Source organism: Solanum pennellii, chromosome 4 (genome assembly GCF_001406875.1).
Source record: "Solanum pennellii chromosome 4, SPENNV200".
Lineage (NCBI taxonomy): Eukaryota > Viridiplantae > Streptophyta > Magnoliopsida > Solanales > Solanaceae > Solanum > Solanum pennellii.
Genome location: NC_028640.1, coordinates 3,170,394 through 3,189,596, shown reverse-complemented (window position 1 = coordinate 3,189,596; position 19,203 = coordinate 3,170,394). Strand labels below are relative to the sequence as shown.

The 19,203-nt window shown below is 35.4% G+C and overlaps 3 protein-coding genes across 4 annotated transcripts; 2 read left to right on the top strand and 1 right to left on the bottom strand.

Annotated features, from left to right (window-relative positions):
- Positions 1-520: 520 nt before the first annotated feature.
- On the top strand, positions 521-8,873 carry LOC107015651 (chorismate synthase 2, chloroplastic). The gene is made up of 13 exons (XM_015215982.2): positions 521-808; positions 1,820-1,970; positions 2,237-2,313; positions 2,405-2,463; positions 3,041-3,124; positions 3,241-3,333; positions 4,086-4,166; positions 5,882-6,013; positions 6,142-6,244; positions 7,574-7,668; positions 7,765-7,830; positions 7,919-8,003; positions 8,277-8,873. Exons 1-13 carry the CDS (start codon positions 676-678, stop codon positions 8,411-8,413), a joined length of 1,296 nt encoding a protein of 431 aa, XP_015071468.1. The 5' UTR covers positions 521-675; the 3' UTR covers positions 8,414-8,873.
- Positions 8,874-9,252: 379 nt separating this feature from the next.
- On the top strand, positions 9,253-11,130 carry LOC107016193. The gene has a single exon (XM_015216683.2). It carries the CDS (start codon positions 9,884-9,886, stop codon positions 10,460-10,462), a length of 579 nt encoding a protein of 192 aa, XP_015072169.1. The 5' UTR covers positions 9,253-9,883; the 3' UTR covers positions 10,463-11,130.
- Positions 11,131-12,542: 1,412 nt separating this feature from the next.
- Positions 12,543-17,388, bottom strand: LOC107016124. Of its 2 annotated transcripts, none has more exons than XM_015216612.2 (3): positions 17,257-17,388; positions 14,587-15,588; positions 12,543-13,707 (listed from the first exon to the last, which is right to left on the bottom strand). In XM_015216612.2, the coding sequence occupies exons 2-3, from the start codon at positions 15,547-15,549 to the stop codon at positions 13,126-13,128; spliced, it is 1,545 nt and encodes a 514-aa protein (XP_015072098.1). In that variant the 5' UTR covers positions 15,550-15,588; positions 17,257-17,388; the 3' UTR covers positions 12,543-13,125. The 2 variants fall into 2 exon arrangements, with proteins under 2 accessions (XP_015072098.1, XP_015072099.1); XM_015216613.2 differs by lacking the exon at positions 17,257-17,388 and adding an exon at positions 17,052-17,207.
- Positions 17,389-19,203: the final 1,815 nt, after the last annotated feature.

The following is a 19,203-nucleotide window of genomic DNA, read 5'->3' as shown; positions in this document are numbered from 1 at the left end:
AAATTTTATTTTTGTATACTCAAGGTTGAAAAATATAAATATAAGTTAAAAATCATGTTTATAATATACATATAATATTTGAATTGATTGTATCATTTTTTATCAGTATATTATCATCCAACAATAATATAAGATTAAAATATTATGAAAAAAGATAGGTTAAAGAATGATATAATTTAGTGTAGTCGCATGGTTATCTTTTTTTTATTTATTTTTTTATAATAACTCTACGTCATATACTATTGATGTGTTATATTGCGAGGTTTTGTAATTCTTTTATAATATAAGATTAAAATATTATGAAAAAAAATAGGTTAAAGAATGATATAATTTAGTGTAGTCGCATGGTTATCTTTTTTTTATTTATTTTTTTATAATAACTCTACGTCATATACTATTGATGTGTTATATTGCGAGGTTTTGTAATTCTTTTAATTTGTTTTTGCCTTAGTAAACATAGTTAGCTGAAAATATTACTAGTAAGAGATGACAGATATTTCGTAGAGCTAATCGAGTTACGGAAAAGATGAGCCAAACACAATGCAATCATTAAAAAAAATGTATTAGTATAAAGTAATAGTAACAACTAACCAAACAGAGTGTGATCACTGTATTGAAAGTTCTGTGTATAGACCTAAACTCACCAACCAAAATTCCAGTAGAGAAGGAAGGAGAATGGCTTCATCTATGCTTACCAAACAGTTCCTCGGGGCTCCATTTTCAAGCCTCGGATCCGGGCAGCAACCATCCAAGCTGTGTTCTTCAAACCTCCGATTCCCAACTCATCGATCACAGCCCAAACGTCTAGGTGAAACTTTCTGCAATCCATCTGTTTGTTGAAATGTCTGACTGAACTTGATTTGAGGTTTCCATGTTTTCTTCTGCTTTTTGTGTGAATTAAGGAAATGGGTTTTAAAATTTATTAGAATATGATCATTAAACTAGGAAAAAAAGTAGTCTTGGAAATTTTTTATTTTTTAAAAAAATGGGGTAGGGGAAGGGGAAATGGGTGGGGAATTGAAACCATGAGTCTGGTAATTGGAATTGTAATCTAAATCTCTTAATGAGGATCCATTGGAGGGCAAGTTTGGTGCCAGCATCCGTAGTAATTCCAGCTCTAATAGCGTATATTTAAGTTGTTGTAGTTAAAAAGGTCGTAGTTGAACATATTAAGGTTCCTAAGTCTTTCAAGTTGATGTATGTTTCATACTTTTTTTGTATCTGTGATCATTCCACCGTGTATGAATTCACCACCTTTTTTTTCCATTGTCGAAAATTTAACTTCAACTGTGGTGGCCTATGATTTTCAGTTCATCTTCATCATATGTTATCTGGTTCTGTCAATATTTTAAAATACTATCTCCTGTTTCAATTTGTTTGTCTTACTTTTCTTTAGAGAATGTTTCAAAAAGAAAGTCCCTTTGTTTTTTTGACAACTCTTTAATTTCAACTTTTCATGTGACATGTTTAGGACCATATAATTAAAATACATTTTGATACACTCTAAGTATTTTTAGTTTGAGATCACAAGATTCAAAAGTTTTCTTGCTTTCTTAAACTCCGTATCAAGTCAAAATCAAACAAACAAATCGAAATTGAAGGAATATTTTTTTCCATTCTCTACAAAATACTGTGCTTTTCTAATAAAGAAGTGTTGTCAGGCAATATGGAACAAAAAGGTTTTATATTTTCAAGTGGAAATAAGCACCATTGCCTCTTGAAAGTGAACTAAAAAAATGTTTCCTTGTTGATCTTAAGGGTTTATTCTTGAGTTGCTAGAATGGATTGACAACTTCTTTATCTACTTTCGTACTTGCAGAGATACAGGCTGCTGGTAATACATTTGGAAATTATTTCCGCGTTACAACTTTTGGAGAATCTCACGGTGGTGGTGTTGGTTGTATAATTGATGGATGTCCCCCTCGACTCCCACTCTCGGAGTCGGATATGCAAGTGGAACTTGACAGGAGGTGTTTACTTGTTCTGAGATTTCCTTTTGTGAGTTGACATGAACAGCATCAATGAAGATGTTGTGTACTAATAGATTGAAGTCCTTCAAAATTCTTGGTCTTCTATCATTTCTTGTAACTATTTCATGTATTGCCCATTCTTGACACCCCCATCTCAGATAATTGATGGAGTAATTCATTAGGATACTTTGAATTTTTTTGAAATAGAAGGATACTTTGAATTTATTTTGGCTAAATTTGAATTCATGCAAAACATATCCATTCAGGAGGCCAGGTCAAAGCCGAATTACCACACCAAGAAAAGAGACTGATACTTGCAAAATATCATCAGGCACTGCCGATGGTTAGTCCTCTGTTAAAGTCTCTTCTGGCCTGTGCCACTTCCTTTGACTTACATTTAAAAAATTCAGCTTCTATCTGTGCTTAATTTATAGGTTTGACTACGGGATCTCCAATCAAAGTTGAAATACCCAACACTGACCAGAGAGGAAATGTAAGTATGCTATGATTTGTTTGAAATACAGGAGAGGAAGTGAAACAACAATTTACTTTTTACAATGATCTATATGCTTTATCACTCGACTTTGCACGCAACAGCACGAACTTGATTTACTAGCTTGGTGCGAACGTACACGATATCTAATCTGTCTGAGAAAAATCAGGTGTGCTAACCTTGTGTTATTGTGCTATAGAAAGTTGATTTCAGGTTAGTTAAGTTGAGTGTTTCAAAGAACATGCTAACTTCACATCCTTGGTATGTCAAGTTTATTGTCTTTAAGGGCATGGAGTAGTGACATTCTTAGCATTAGTAACTGTGAGTATTGGTGAATGGTTCTTGTGCTTTTATGAACCATGCGTATTTTGAAACTCAATACAAGTGAAATGAGCTTCAGAGCATTGCATCCTGATAATTGACAAATAGCTTTAAAGTGAAAAGGAGAAACATTTCAGCCTAATCTAAGACTCATGATTGAAGATGTTATGCGTAGTATGTGTTCTTTTCTTTTTTGTGTCAAAATCTGTGGTCTCCTGGTACTTGACAGATTTCTCATTTTCTGTTGGATTGCCAGGACTATAGTGAAATGTCCCTTGCTTATAGGCCATCTCATGCTGATGCAACTTATGACTTCAAGTATGGGGTTAGATCAGTACAGGTAATATCCAAGAGGAGCTCATTTATTATTAGAAAGTTTTGCAGATTCTTGATAAGCAATTCCCTGTAGTTATAGCTCTTACTATTTCGCCTTACTAGTGCTAGTGGAACATGCAGGGGGGCGGAAGATCTTCAGCAAGAGAAACCATCGGGAGAGTCGCTGCTGGAGCTGTTGCCAAGAAAATTCTCAAACTTTATTCAGGAACTGAGGTGAGGTGTACTTTATTGTTACAGGTTTTCCAATGTCATTTCTGAATGATATTCGTTGTATCATTACATAAATTGTTACTGCAAAGAGCTCCCCTGAAGTGTTGCACGGATGTTAAAGGCATATCAATTTTTCAAATCCATCCCCTATCCCAGTTTTTATTCACGAACTTAACACTAAACAGTAAATCTGTAGATCCACTTCTTTTTTGGGGATTATTGATCCGTTAATCATCATCATTGCCTTAATAACAAGTTGGGCTCCATTATGAAGAAATAAAATCAACTGTCATGTTCATTAGAGTTATGTTGTGTTCTAGATGAATATACAGCCTAAACATCTAGAGAATGTAATTGGACTTCTAAGTTAATTATGAAGCACTGAGGTGGGTTACTATCATATGATTGCGGTTTAGTAGAGGCTTTTTGGTAGGCCTGATAAGCGTAGTTCATGTATTTTGTCTTCTCTTGTAAGATTTCAGAAGCACCCATATGTATACTTAGTGGAAGACACATACTTGTTGTTCTGAAGGACCTGAAACTTCTGTGTATTGCAACAAAAAAAAACCGTTATCTTATGTATGTCTGGTGGAAAATTAGCTATTCTGACTCTTGTTGCTAGAAAATTTATTACAGTAGTTGCATATACATATATCTTTATTGTTTGTTGTATTATGTGGAGGCTTCTTCTACTTTTTTTTTTTGGGCTTTTTCTAAAGAAATGTAGCTTTTAGCTCTAATATTCTGTAATGCAGATCCTTGCTTATGTTTCACAAGTTCACAATGTTGTACTTCCAGAGGATTTGGTTGATAACCAGACTGTGACACTAGAGCAGGTATGTTTCACATAAGAACTATATATCTATATCTCAAAAAAAAAATTCATAACCGCAGTCTCCGGGCAAAATAAGCAGCTGTGGCCTGTGTGGCCCAAAAAAGCTGGCTCCGATTATCATGTTGTGATTCCTCATTATCAAGATCACTTGTTATGTCATCAGAAGTTGATGATTCAATCACCCACTAATTCTTATCTTCAGGGTCATCATTATCTTCATCAGTTGAAGCTTCGGATTCCGACACAGAATAAGAATATGAGGTTCATTCAGTATACTTTTCCTACGTGTCTATAGATGAAACAACCTCATCTGCTGCATTCAATATAGGACTCCTTAATCCAACATTGGAGCAAACCTTCTCCTCAATGATAACAACATCAGGATCACAATCCTCCTCTGAGAAACACAACATCATGGATCAATGGGTCTGCCTCTAATGTAAAGAAATGGACCTTGGCCTAGCTCAAACCCAAAAGTTAGCTCATCAAGGAAGGATTGACTAAGACCATATAAAAAACCACAACCCTTTCCGTCGACCAATTTGGGACTTTTTTAATTGATAATGCCAATATGGGACTTAACAAATTTCACTTTGCTTTTTCCACTGAGCAGTATGCTATTGTTTCGTTACTCATTTTGCTTCCAATTTGATTCTGATGTCAGGTCTCTTTCTGCTTTAAACATCTTAGACTGAGTTATAATTATAGTAACTACTTCCTGTTCACTTGTCTTTGTGGGTTTATTTCTCAAGAAAGGAAAGAAGAAAGTAAATAATTTAAGGAGTGCTTCATCGTTTCAGATCATAATTTCTCTTCCAAATATGCTTGGCTTGGATCTTTTTCTACTTTTAGAAGCCCATATATTGGTATTAGCTTTAATCAGAAATTGCTTCACCTTTCCTTGGATGAATCCTGCTTCGCTAATGGCTGAAAAGGCAACTCATCCTGCATGAGATAAAGCTGATTTTTATAAAGGGCGACTCATCCTGCATGAGATAATGCTGATTGTTGGAGGATTGACCTAAGGTTGACTAGCCTGTAGGAAGGAAGATGCAATGAGAATTATTACCGCAATAGACAAACTGGTTAGATATGTGTAAATGACGAAGGAAATCCCACTTCTATTAGAATCTTAAAAAATTATAGAAAAGAGCTTTCAAGGAGGGTAGATTTGACTCTGAGGCAATGTTTCTCCAAACTGCACTATAGGATCTGTATATGAGCTTTATTACTTTCCTAATAGAGTGTATAATAAATAAGGCTAGAAAAATTACAGAAGAGAACTTTCAAGGAATATTTGAGCCTATGCCGATGTTTTTTTCTCCATATCTGCTCTGTGGGATCTCTGTGTGAACTTTAGCAGTTGACCTATAGAGTGAATATAAACACCATATTGCTTGATCTATCAATTTCTTGAACTCATCCAATACATTCAGGAAATACTAAATATAGAATGTACCATAAAAAGAAAAGGGAAAACAATCCAGTGCCCTTTCTGTTGCATTCCCTTGTGGAGTGGAAGAGACTATTTATAATGCACTCAGGGCACGGATTGCTGCTTATCTAAGGCATGAAGTGTGGAGAGTATTATAGTTTATATAGTGCATATTTGTGGTTTTCTTTATTAACAATTGTCTTCTGGTATAACTTTGATAGTTTTTGACCTTCTGGTGATAAAAGAACTTGATTTATGTGGTAATTATCACTTAATGCCAGATTGAAAGCAATATTGTTCGTTGCCCGAACCCTGAATATGCAGAAAAGATGATTGGTGCCATTGATTTTGTACGAGTGAGGGGGGATTCTGTTGGTGGTGTCGTAACTTGCATTGTTAGAAATGTTCCACGAGTAAGCTCTCTCTCTCTCTCTCTCTCTTTGTGTGTGTGTGTGTGTGTATGTGTGTATGTCTGTTAGTTATCGTGCATGTCTTTTGTGCTGATGGGACCTTCACATGATAGCTTGGTGATAATTACTAGGGTCTTGGTACACCAGTCTTTGATAAACTTGAAGCTGAGCTGGCTAAAGCTTGCATGTCATTACCAGCAACAAAGGGTTTTGAGTTTGGAAGTGGCTTTGCAGGTACAGAATCTTCATACTATGGAGGTTGTTAAAATTTACTTTTAGTTGCTGCTATAACTTTTAGCATTAGTAAGTAACTTAGCTTTAGTTTGTTGAGATATTTTATATTTTTGAATTTTCAACTATGCAAATTTTTTGTTGTAAGTTGGCTATTTAAAAGCTCCCCTATGCTTGAGAAAAATATTGTGAGACATTTTCAATCAATATTTTCTAACCCTTTTTGCTGCATCATTTTTGTAAAAAATTTCTTATTATCTTGTTGTTGTATGATAGCAAACTCCTAAGTCGAAACAGATTAATCAAGATAGGTGTTATCATCTATATAGTATGGTTTCGGGAACCTGTTCAATGAAAATATGAATCAGGTATTATGAAGAATTTCAGTCAGATTTTTTTATCCAAAGAAGTACAAGTAGTTAAAACTATTAAAATAATTGCAAAATTACCCAATAACATGAGTCAAGTGTAAAAGGAATCATCCAAATCTGGTTCAGTATTGCGTAAAATGTAAGAAGAATCAATTTTAAGACAGTTCACAACCTCCAATGACGAAGCCCTGACGACTTAAGCATCCATCTTCTGTTACCAGGTGCAACTTTGAACTGTTCTATTTCTTCTCCTTCTCCTTTATAATCTTGCCCGACCTACTTGCTTCTGCTTGGAGCTCTTGATAACAGAACCTCCTTGAATGCCTTGGTCTTTTTTGTGCCCTTTCCTATCCCTCTTTTTGTTACTTAGGTAATCACCCCCTTTCTGTTTTTTCCAAAATCGTATCACTCATGACAAAGATGCTTATCTGCTGGAATCTGAATTCGCAAGATTATTTCCCCAAATTAAGCCTAAGATGTCTTTAGATCGAAGCTGCATTCTAGTATCTCTCTATGATTAATACGGTTTGTGTTGGTGTCTAGATGATATTGGATTATCAGGGTTTAACATTGTTAAAGTGTATGAAACGCTAATGCTTCCAGCTTGAACTAGATAAGAAAGATAACCTGGCTTCGGACTACCAAAAGTTTTTAGGTGGTCAAGTGTGCTTCATTGAGGTTAGATCTACGCTGTGGCTGGTCCAATGGGTGTTAGTTACTTGACTGGTGATTTAAGGGGATTAAACAATTAATGCTAAGGATCTTAGTTGATTCATCGACACTTTAAGGAAGTTGGCCAATTCAATTTTGAGTCATTCTTTGTTCAAAATTACAGATCTAGACAACTTCTCTGAATTTAAATAAGGGTATCGTCCTATGTCAAAAGAACTTGAAGGCCTCTTACATGTTACTATCTTTGATAAATCTCATGTTCTATCTTGTTTCTGGTGAAAAACTACAGGTACTTACATGACTGGCAGTGAGCATAATGATGAGTTCTTTATGGATGAACATGACCAAATCAGGACAAAAACCAATAGATCTGGTGGTATCCAGGTACACTCGCAATATTCATTTGGATATTTCTTTAGAAATTGACAAACAATTCCATTTCCTTTTCAAGTTGAGTTATCTGTTTAATTTATTTCACAGGGAGGCATATCAAATGGAGAAATTATTAATATGAGAGTAGCATTCAAGCCAACTTCTACAATCGCAGTAAGTCCCAGTCTCTGTAAAAAAATCCATTTTCTTTTCAAGTTAAGTTATTCTGTATGAAATACGTCTTATTTGAATTGTCATGCAGAGGAAGCAACATACTGTTAGTAGGGATAAACATGAGACTGAACTCATTGCTCGTGGTCGCCATGATCCTTGTGTGGTTCCACGAGGTTTGTATGCCTGACTTTGACTATTACTTAATTTGGCTTGTCCCTTCCTTTCGTCGTACTAGGATCTTTACTCTTAGAAACCACTTAGGTGGCATGACATCTAGACTAGCTCAATCTGTTCTTGTTCTTTACTGGTGTTTTGTAAAATAACCAAGAGAAAATCTGCTTGCCGTTTGCTCTACAAAATACATTCCTTTTTTGGTTCCTTTTTCTCCTTGAATTTTTGAAAACCACTTGAAAAGTAAACAGACATTTGATGTCTTTGTGCAACAGCTGTTCCGATGGTGGAAGCAATGGTCGCCCTAGTGCTCGTGGATCAGTTGATGACTCAATATGCACAATGTATGCTATTTCCAGTCAATCCTACACTACAGGAACCTTTGCAGCCATCGACAACCAAGTCAGCCTAGGTTCCCCTTTAAAAGGAGCTGAGCAGTTTGCCTACCCCCATTACAGCTTCTCACTACATGGCTTCTCACATTTCTGGCATTCTACTACGTTTGGAGAGTGTAATTTTTTGTTAAAAGAAGTTATCCTCAACACATATTGAGTTATATTGTTTAACAGAGAAATGTATATAGCTTTTGTTGTTGGAGCTATCACCAGTTTGTTGCTCGGACTCTTCAATTATGTCATTTGCTATGTGTTGGATCCTCCAAAAGTAGTGCATTTTTGGAGGATTCATCATAGGCACAACAATATTTTTGAAGAGACACGTGCATCTAAAAAATGTGAAATTGTGACGTTTTCATTATTTTATAGGCTTTTCTTGTGTTTGTAAACTCAAGTTGTACTCACATAAGATTGTTAACAATGTAATTTGTATAATACAAACATTTACGATTTTATAAATTTTGTGAATTAAATTTGCCTTCTTTTTTTTTTTTTGGGCGAATATATAACGATGAACATACAAGTAATATCATTGCTAGTTGCTACTCTAGCAAGTCCAAATTGGTGCCAATGAATTGTTTACTGCAATTAAGTGTTGAAATTCATAAGGTTTTCTTTATAAGTTCTTGTTATGGTTTATCAATGTGCATTACACACCAGAGATTGATTCTAAATTTGAAGTTTATCAGTTTTAAATTAAAAAGTTTATGTGTTTTCTAAATTTCATTATATATACATATTCAGTGAGATATCTCAACAAATTATAAAGTTGAACCAAAGTTATCGGGCTATAATGAACTCGTACTTCCTATGCTCTCGGATGGAGCTCCCTATACCCTAAAGAAGCATGTCCCACAAGTAATCGAACAAATGAGAGGTCGTCAACAAAGAGGTCAAAGGTTGCAATGAGCCCTTCAACCTCGCTTGCTTGTACTATTGCTCACCTACCTGGCTTGCTAATTGCTTTAGTTTTCTTACGGCAAGTGCTGAGTTAGCTCACCCCCAACATACACGTATTAAGGTCGACTTCAAGTTAAAGAGCGGCAAAAGCTGAGTTAGCTCACCCCCAACATACACGTATTAAGGTCGACTTCAAGTTAAAGAGCACGCTTATATATTATTCCGAACTAGTAAATGAAACATTTTGAACCTATCCTCACCATTTTTTGCCATTTATCTACTATTTGACCATATATATTACCTTCCTTCAAACTTCAACTCATCTTCTTTCTCTTTGAAGTTCACAAATCCACCATTTTCCTCCATAGTTTCACATCTTCAAAACTATTTAACAACAAAATCAAAGTAGTGATTACAGATCTGCTAGTGATTCAAGCTTCTCCTTTCTTCAGGTAATCGATAGATATCCACTTCAGTTTCCATTTTTTTGTTTCGGTTGAACGCCATAGCAAATTGCATATCAGCTGTTTGATGAAAGGTCCCAAAGACTTTGCTATTGTAAAGCTATAACCAAACCAAAAAAAAAAATGAAACGACGAGGTCATTTCACTAATGATCCTATCAAATTTCTATGTATTGTAGTCTCGATTGCTTGTACTTTCGTGCTGTGTTTTTCAGTACTAAAACTTAACGAAATAACACAAGGAAATGAAAATGTGATTGGTCTGAAACTGAAGAAAAATCGATTAGATGGAGGAAGAGGAATAGGGAAGTTTGGGGAAATAGTGATTGGAATGTTACCTCAAGATTTGGGGTTTACTTTATTTTTGCCATCTGAAGAAGCATTCGAGCGGGATCTGGGATTGAGATTGGGTGAGAATGAGAATGAGAACGATACATATGCAATACTAACTCGAGTACTCGGGTTTTCAGCTGTACCAAGAAGGATTTACGCGGATGATGTACAAGTTGGGAAGGAGATTGATTATGATTCAATATCGGGATACACTGTGTATATATCGAAAGAGTCAGATGGGTTGTTGATAGTTAATAGAATTGCTTCGGAAATGGTGGATTTGAGAAGAGGGAAGATTGTTGTACATGTTATGGATGGGGTGATAATGGATCCAGAATTCGAGCAATCTGTTCGACCTGATGATGATTGAGTTGAGCTGAGCTGAGCTAAGGTTTCATGAACTGATGGCTGCTGATTACCCCGGCCATTTTCACCTTAGGGGAAATTTACGAAGCTTGATGCATTAGGATGGCACATACAGATCTATGAAGACGAAAAACTTTGGTGTATAACTTTGCTGAATTCGAGTAAATATAGTGGCATTGATTTCCTGGAGATCAACATTGAACCAGATCAACACTGCTTTTGAAGAGGAATTATGCATCACTTGAGTCTGGATCAACATTGAACCAGATCAACACTGCTTTTGAAGAGGAATTATGCATCACTTGAGTCTGGGTTTTTCGGAATTATTATCTCTATCTTCTAAGATAGGGTAAGTTCTGCGTATACTATACTATCCCTGGACTCTGCATTGTGGGATTACACCGAGTATGTTGTTATGAAGAGGAATTCTAGTTGAATATCAGCTTCTGATAGTGGCATACGAGGTGGGCATCCATCAACAACACAACCAATACCATCACCATGAGATTCTCCAAATGTTGTAGCACGGAAGAAAGTTCCATATGTATTTCCAGCAGCCTTTATCTTTGTGTATCTTATATTCAAACTTGTAAACTACTTGTGAGTTGGGAGGCTGATTGAAGAAATTTTTAAACATTTTATTTCTCGTATGGGAAATTCGTCATTTTTTAACGTAGGTATTAGTTATGCAGAGTTCAGTAATTCATGTATTAGCTATTCCACGTTTTATCTTTTACAGAGGAGAGGTTCAGATATACCCTTTACGTTAGGTAGAACTATTCAGCATGAATTTAGATCAGTTGGACCTCAAAATGAACATCGAATACTAGTGAAGATAAAAATAAAATTGTATTCTTTCATAGTTTCTAAAAGGCCTCTGGAGGCCTGGCCCTCTTTCTCCACTCGATTCTGAAGTTTAGGAGCTTTTATAGTTGGCAAACACCTAAAAGTATTTAATAGTAACCATTTTAATTAGATTGCCAATTAATTAAACTTAAATTTGTGTTTCTCACATTATAGGTGATGAAGCTCATTTAGCTTAACTTTAGTGAAAAGGAGGATCAATTATTCTTTCCTTAATATAAAGTTTTATTTCTTCTACATTCTCAATACATAAGTTTCAAATGATTTTGATTGATGGCTACTGGCTAGCTTTGAGACATGTAGCAAGCTACATTTTAACCTGACCAAAAATATGTAAACTCAAAGCCAAGAGGTGTTTGGGATTGAAATAATAAGGTGTGATGCAGAAGCAAACAATTGTAAACCTTAAATGAGGGTAATCAGAAGATTAGGTAGCATTAAAAACAAAGAAATTATCGAGAGTTATTGTCATTTGTATCTAGATCTTGGCCTTTGACGAAGATGAATTGATGTATTGTTTTTAACAACTCACAGAGCCGCGCATATCAAGAACAAGACAACTACTTCTTGCATGCCACTAAAAGTTGTTCTTTAATGCTTGGGTTTGCTCAATACAAGAACTGTAGCCCAACCTAGCTTAAGGCTAAAGTTGTGGACTACACCCCATGAGAGCTCTCTATTAGACTAATATACTCCCTTTTGATCTCCCCAATACCTTCGCAGCAAAGCTAGGAATGATTGACTTTCGAATTTTATGCTTGGGTTTGCTCAATACAAGAATTGTAGCCCAACCTAGCTTAAGGCTGAAGTTGTGGACTACACCCCATGAGAGCTCTCTATTAGACTAATATACTCCCTTTTGATCTCCCCAATACCTTCGCAGCAAAGCTAGGAATGATTGACTTTCGAATTTAAATAATATCACATCATAGCAATACTCCTCCTCATTTCTTCTTTTATGACCACAACCCCGTGAGAGCCCTCTATAAGGCATAACTCAAGTTTATATGGTATGCACACTTTTGAGGCTCAATGTGGCATAGACCACAGACAAATTTGTATGGGCCTAAGTCCAAAGCGAAAAATACATGACATGAGCTTAGGTCGTGATGACACATATTTTCAGCAGAATGATAATTAAAATGTACCAATTGGCAATAGCAGACTAGCAGTGTTAGAAAATTCACTAGAGTGAAAAAGGAGTATGCATTTGATTGAAGTTGAAACAAATTGAATGTGAATCACTAACAAGGAAAAATAAAACTCTGTTTTGTACAAAGCAAATTACAAGCAAGAAAAAATGAATAAGCAAGGGGAAAACTTGCTAGGGTGATAAATTATACAGGAAAAATGTTCATATCTGTCTATGTATGGAGGTGAAAAAAAGGATTTAAAACAAAATTGTGCCATTTTTGAAGAAGATCAGAACTAGTATGCAACTTTAACTATTTCATGCAATCTCCTATGCTATGGCCTTGCTCCAGCTCAGATTTGAAGATAGAGACAATCTTTAAACAATGTACTTACTTTCTTGTCGTCAATCTTCCAGCCTGAGAATTCGAGAATCAGTACTCTTGAAGGTACTGATCAGTCTTCAATATACAAAATGAATGTGTTCTCTTATACTTGACCTCCAAAATTTTGCATTCTACTTCTCATTTGGTGGCTACACATACATTTACTTTCAGAAAATGAGTGTTTCGCTGTTTTACCTTTCCAACCAGGATCTGTTAAAACTCCATTAGTCAGGTGCTGACTTGCTGATCACAGTCTGAATTCCATTTGATCCGCAAAGATCTTATTTCACTCCTTTTGTTCTTCAGAAGTTGTTGAATTATGATGCTTCTCGGGTGACTTGGGAGGATCTTCACTTTTAGGTGACTCTAGTTTGTGTGCTGAAGTTGTGACATCTTGATGTTTTTCGGATGTGCTAAGAGACTCTTCACCTTTGTCAGGTGATTTCAAACCGTCATTTTTGTTATGGGGTAGATCCCTAGAGTCTGGTTTCTCACAGTGTTCATTGGTTGAATCCGTATTAACGGTTGGTTCCACAACTTCCTCTGATTTGTCAGGTGAGACTGTTTTGTGCGGTGAAGCTGTGGAGTTGAGCTGTGGAGATTGTTCATCATTATGAGACAAGTCAATAGAGCAATCCTTTTTGGCGGATAGATCAGTGCTATCCTTTTTGGCGGATAGATCAGTGCTATCCTTTTTGGCAGATAGATCAGTGCTATCCTTTTTTTCATCTTTCAAGTCAGCGTCATCTGCATTGTCCTCTTTAATTTCCTCAGCTTCCAAAGGTCCAAGCTTTGCATCAATACGCTTGATTGCAACTGTTAATGATCTTGCATCACGAGCAGCTGCCAGCCGTCCAGGTGATGATGCCTGTTTGTGAAGAAAAAATATATCAACACATCAAGAGTATTCATGGTTAGAGTAGTTTCTTGCAAATTTAGCTGCAAGGATATCCAGAATCTGGTGAAACACCTTTGTGAATAAGATTCAATAAATAGCTCTAACATTCAGTTTTGTCTTGATTAGACTGTGAAGTGGCCAGCCAAGGCAACATGTGACAAAGTTATTTTCCGACTGAAGTATCCATTTGAATATTACTCCCTTTGTTTCAAATTGTTTGACTGGTTTTGATTTGGCACGAAGTTTAAGAAAGTAAATAAGACTTTGGAATCTTATGGTCTTAAACTAAAGATATGTAGAGAGTACCAAAATGTCATTTAATCTTGTGGTCTTAGATATGTCATGTGGAAAGTCGAGATTGAAGAGTTGCCAAAAGTAGAAAGAGGCTTTTTTTTTAAATGGGCTGAAAGAAAAGTAAGACAAACAACTTGAAACGGAAAGAGTACCATTTTACGGGCTGAAAAAAAAGTAAGACAAACAACTTGAAACGGAAAGAGTACCATTTTACGGGCTGAAAGAAAAGTAAGACAAACAACTTGAAACGGAAAGAGTACCATTTTTCTTCACCTACAATATCTCCTCGTGTTGCTAACGGGGTCACAGAGTAGAAAAAGACTTGAGATAATGGAAGGAAAATAGTGGCAGGACAGAAATCACTGCTAATCCAATTTCTCAACTAGTTAGATGTAAGTGCATATTTTGGTCTTCCTATTTCTACCATTTTGGCTTTCTATTTTTCTTTCTCAACATTTTAATGCCTCATCGAGAGAAAAAAACTCCAAACAAAAGAGGCACTAACGTAAGTTCAATATATCCAAAGAAAGAGAATAGCACTATTTAATAACTGACCTCCAACAATTGTTCAGCCCTTTTCTTCAAAGCCTCGAAAGATGCTTCCTTATGAATAAGTTTTAAGATGTGGGTCAAGTGAGGCAGAAGATTCTCAAGACGGTGTTGGTCAGTTTTGCATTGAGGAATAGTAGACACACAGCCTACTGGATAGAAGGGGCAGTTGGCAAGCTTCATTGGACATACAGTTATACAGTGCCTGTCCATTTCACGCCTCATGAGTGTTTCTGGGCATTTCTGCTCGCATTGGAGTATTTTAAACGGACATGTTGAATCATGCAGTTCCAGCTGAGCTGCACTGAATCGGGCATTGCATCCCTCATTTTCACAGTGCAATTCCCTGAAACCACACGAAGTGATATGCTTCGAAAGCTCTTCTTCAGATTTGAACCTCATACTGCAGTGATAAATGTTCTTGAAGTCGATATTTCTTATCGATGTTTGTGCCACTGCTATCCTCCTCGCCATCAACCAAAAGCCATTCATTTCCATTTCTTGTACGAAATCATCTATCCTTTCCTCTCTCCTTTCACTTAGCATCCATGATGAGACTTTGCAGAAAAAGTTCCTCTTAGACTGTGCAAAATCATCAATAAAATCCGATATAATATCATGAGGGTTGTCCGACACTTCAACAACCGAGTCACCTTCTAAGACAACAGATTCTGCAACAAACATCTCGCTTCTCTGGACAAGATAGTCCACCATTTCTCTTCTAATATCAACAGCCACAGAAGCGGGGCTATTCAACAAACCACCGGTCGTATTATCAATACAGGCAGAGGCTAATCCAGGGAGAAATTCATCCGCTACCTTTTGAACCATCTCTGCATCAAATAGATCACAGCGGAAGAGGGCATCGTCCTCCTCAATTGCTGCTGGTTTAGTTTCCTTCACTTCCTCTAATTGCACGTCTTCAAGTTCTGCTGTTTTGATTTTTTCTTCAACTGTAGGAGGGTCCATGTTCAAAGAAGCTTCCGATATGACCAAAGAGATAAAGAACTGCAAACGACATCGTATGTTCAGTACCACAGATACTGAAAATGAATATAAAAGAAACTTCTGAAAGAAAACAAGTCTCCAAAAGCATGACTGGATGATCTTGGCTGGTGACATAAATAACCATCAGTAAATATGACTGGCAAAGAAACACGAATATCACTGGAGTAAAGAAAATTTCAGATTCATTCATTTAGCTAGTTTAGGTAAAATATCCACAGTAAATATTCTTCTCCGAACTGGTGCCAATGCTACTTCAGCCTCCCATGACTGCCTCCACTTTGGTTAGCTACATCTTATGATAAGAAGATAAAACATGGTTTTCCTGCTGTTTTGTTGCCGAGGAAATAATAGCAGTAATATAGATAAGATACAACAACAACAACATACCCAGTGTGATCTGGGGAGGCTCTTGTGTCTTACCCCTACCTTGTGAAGGTAGATGCGACACCAAACAACAAATACAAAAGCAACTAAAGGTAACAAACAAGAAGTCATTTTGACCTAGGTAAAACATACTAATCAAAAGAAAATATTATCAATTTGAAAACTGAAATAATTGAATCAACGAGATTCTTTTTCTTGAACTGCTTTAACAACATGATTCTTGTGTTTGTGTAAACAACTCGATCACTTTTTATATCGCTCCAACCCAGTGCTGGAACCAAAAAGCCTGACAAGGGGATTCGAAAAAATGCAAGAACACCACGTCTAGTACTGGCATTACAAAGTCAATGCTTTTGTATTCCCCTTTAACCATTTTCCTTAAAAATCAGATCAGATAAATTGCAACATCTTTAAGATGTGATGCCAGGATACCCCAGGATGGGATTATATATTTTGTGGATAATCAATCCACTTTTTGTATGGAATAAGTTAAACCAAGAATTGGTATAAAAAGATACTGGTTTTAGCTAATACCTCCAACCAAACACGAGATAGCCTTAACCCCAAAACTTCTATTGAAGTAAACCCACATAATCCTTTGAACCAAACATCATACAGAGGCAGAGCTAGGATTGCAACTTTATGATTTCTACATTTTAGAATGACGACTTCAAGTGATAATAAATTGGTTCTAAATCAAATGTGGTACATATTTAATGATTTTTTTAAAAACACAAACACACCATTTGAACAAAAATTACTAAATTCGGCCGAACCCCTAAGTTGTGGGTTTGGTTGCAAGCAAGAAATCAATGGAACCATAAACTCCCCTAACAAATTCTGATCTTCAAATATTTTCAAGTTCCCAAAAACTGATATATGAGTCATTTTAGGAAAGAAATTTCACTTCCACTCACAAAATTTCAATTTTTTTCCAAATAGCAAAAATTCAAATTCTCAAGTTTCAACTTCAAAATGACCAAACGAACCTTCAAATCTTGGATCCGCCTCTGATAACCAAATACACATGAATTCAAAATCAACAAACAACAATTAAGGAAGAAAGAGATCACCACTACCTTCTCGTTCGTAAAATTCGATCAAAATTGAAAATCTGAAAACCCGTCAAATCAAATGGATATTCAACCAATACCCGCATAATAAATTCCAGAAATGAGCTCAAATTACAGCTTTATAACAAGAGAATCAAAAGCTAAAATGCATACAGAAAAGCATAAAATTATATGAAATAATAACAGATTTTCATGAATAAAAATTGAATACCTTCGAATCTTGTGGGTTCCTATTTTGTCTCCGCACAATTTGGTGGGAAAATGTTGAAAAGCTCCATATTCTCAGACGTGCGTTCTATATGATACAAAAGAGCAATTTTGACCGTCAAAAAGACAAAAACTTTCTTTTGGGGTCTAATATTCGCGTTAAAATTTAATTAATTTAAATTACGTCTAAATTATACTTTATTATTTTTTGTTTTAAAAAGAATGATTCAGTTTAACTTTGAACGGAATTTAAGGAAAGAAAAAATATTTTTAATGTTGTAGTTCTAAATTAAAGTTATATCAAATGTATCAAAATGTCTTTTAATCTTGTGGTATTAAACATGTCAGGTAAAAAATTAAATTTAAAGTCTTGTCAAAAAAGAAAGGGGTTATTCTTTTTTAAACATACTAAAAAGGAAATAGGTTCACTCTTTTTTCAACGGAAAGAGTATATTATTTTGATTATATTAACTTTACTTATTATATGTGGATATATTAGTATTTAGAAGCAATAAGATTAGGATGAGAATATCGGGAGTGGATTTTACCTACAAGGGTTGTGTGGACATTAAGTAGAGTGGAAATTGCTTTTTCATCCTTGACCAGAGAAGTTCCGAATCTCTTTGGATACGAAGTTACCTTTATTAGGAAACGCATCAGAACATTTATAGGTTTGAACATGAGAAGAGGAGATGTGTGAGTCATGAGAGATTGGATATATAGTAAGGTCGGGAGAGATGGAGGTAAGGAGGAGAAGAGTAAAGAGAGTTGATTAGACAGATCTTTAATTTACGGAAGATGGGACCAAAAACTGAAGGGTATGGAGATTGTGGATACGGTTAGAAGATTAGTAGGTAGTTAAGAGTTATCATATTTCTAAATTACTTGTGGAACATTTCGTTTGATGCTAATATAGAGCATCGTGTCGATTGTAGTATCAGCTCATTCATGTAGTCTTTTTAGCTTTTGGCATTTAATATAATATGTGAACTATTATGTATTGTTTTGCTATTGGTTGTTATGTATCTCACTATCTTTTTTTCCGTTTAATTACTATTTTGATTTGCTCGAGTTGAACTTGTGCGGCATCAAAACGGACACTCAAGTAGAACATTTGATTTGGTGGTTGTATAGAGTATCCTGTCGATTATAATATTAGCTTATTCATTTAGCCTTTAGATTTTGGCATCATATGTAGTTATTATGTATTATTTTGTTATTAGTTGTGAGGTAGTTAAGAGTTGTCATATTTCTAGATTATTCATGTGGAACATTTGCTTTGGTGTAGTATAGAGCATCGTATCAATTGTAGTGTTAATGTGTGTCTCTCTTGAATGCAAACAATGTATACTGTCATATCTTTTAGTACGTAATGAATTAGGTGAGACATGATATATAAAAATTGTAGGTCAATGAGTTTTCTTTCAAATGCCACCAATTTAGTAGCATTTAGTGTTTAAAATAAATCATTATGACCATTTTACCATATACTAGTGTAAATAAGAGAAACTTTGAATCTTCTTCGTTTTGGCTTTTGAAGTTAGTTTCATGTATAGAAAAACTCTATTTCACGGTCCATACCTCATTTGAACTTATAAACACTTAAATTTACCCATTGAAACTAACATACATAATTTAGTAAATCATCACAAATACCCACAAAAAAAATTACATGTAATCAATGTGTGCCTCTCTTGAAAGGCAAACAATGTATACTTTCATATCTTTTAGTACGTAATGAATTAGGTTAACCATGATAAGTAAATTTGTAGGTCAATGAATTTTCTTTCTAATGTCACCAATTTAGTGTCATTTAATATTTAAAGTAAATTATTATGACCATTTTACCATAGACTAGCGTAAATAAGAGAAACTTTAAATCTTCATCACTTTGGCTTTAGAAGTTAGTTTCGCGTATGGAAAAATTCTATTTCAAGGTCCTTACCTCATT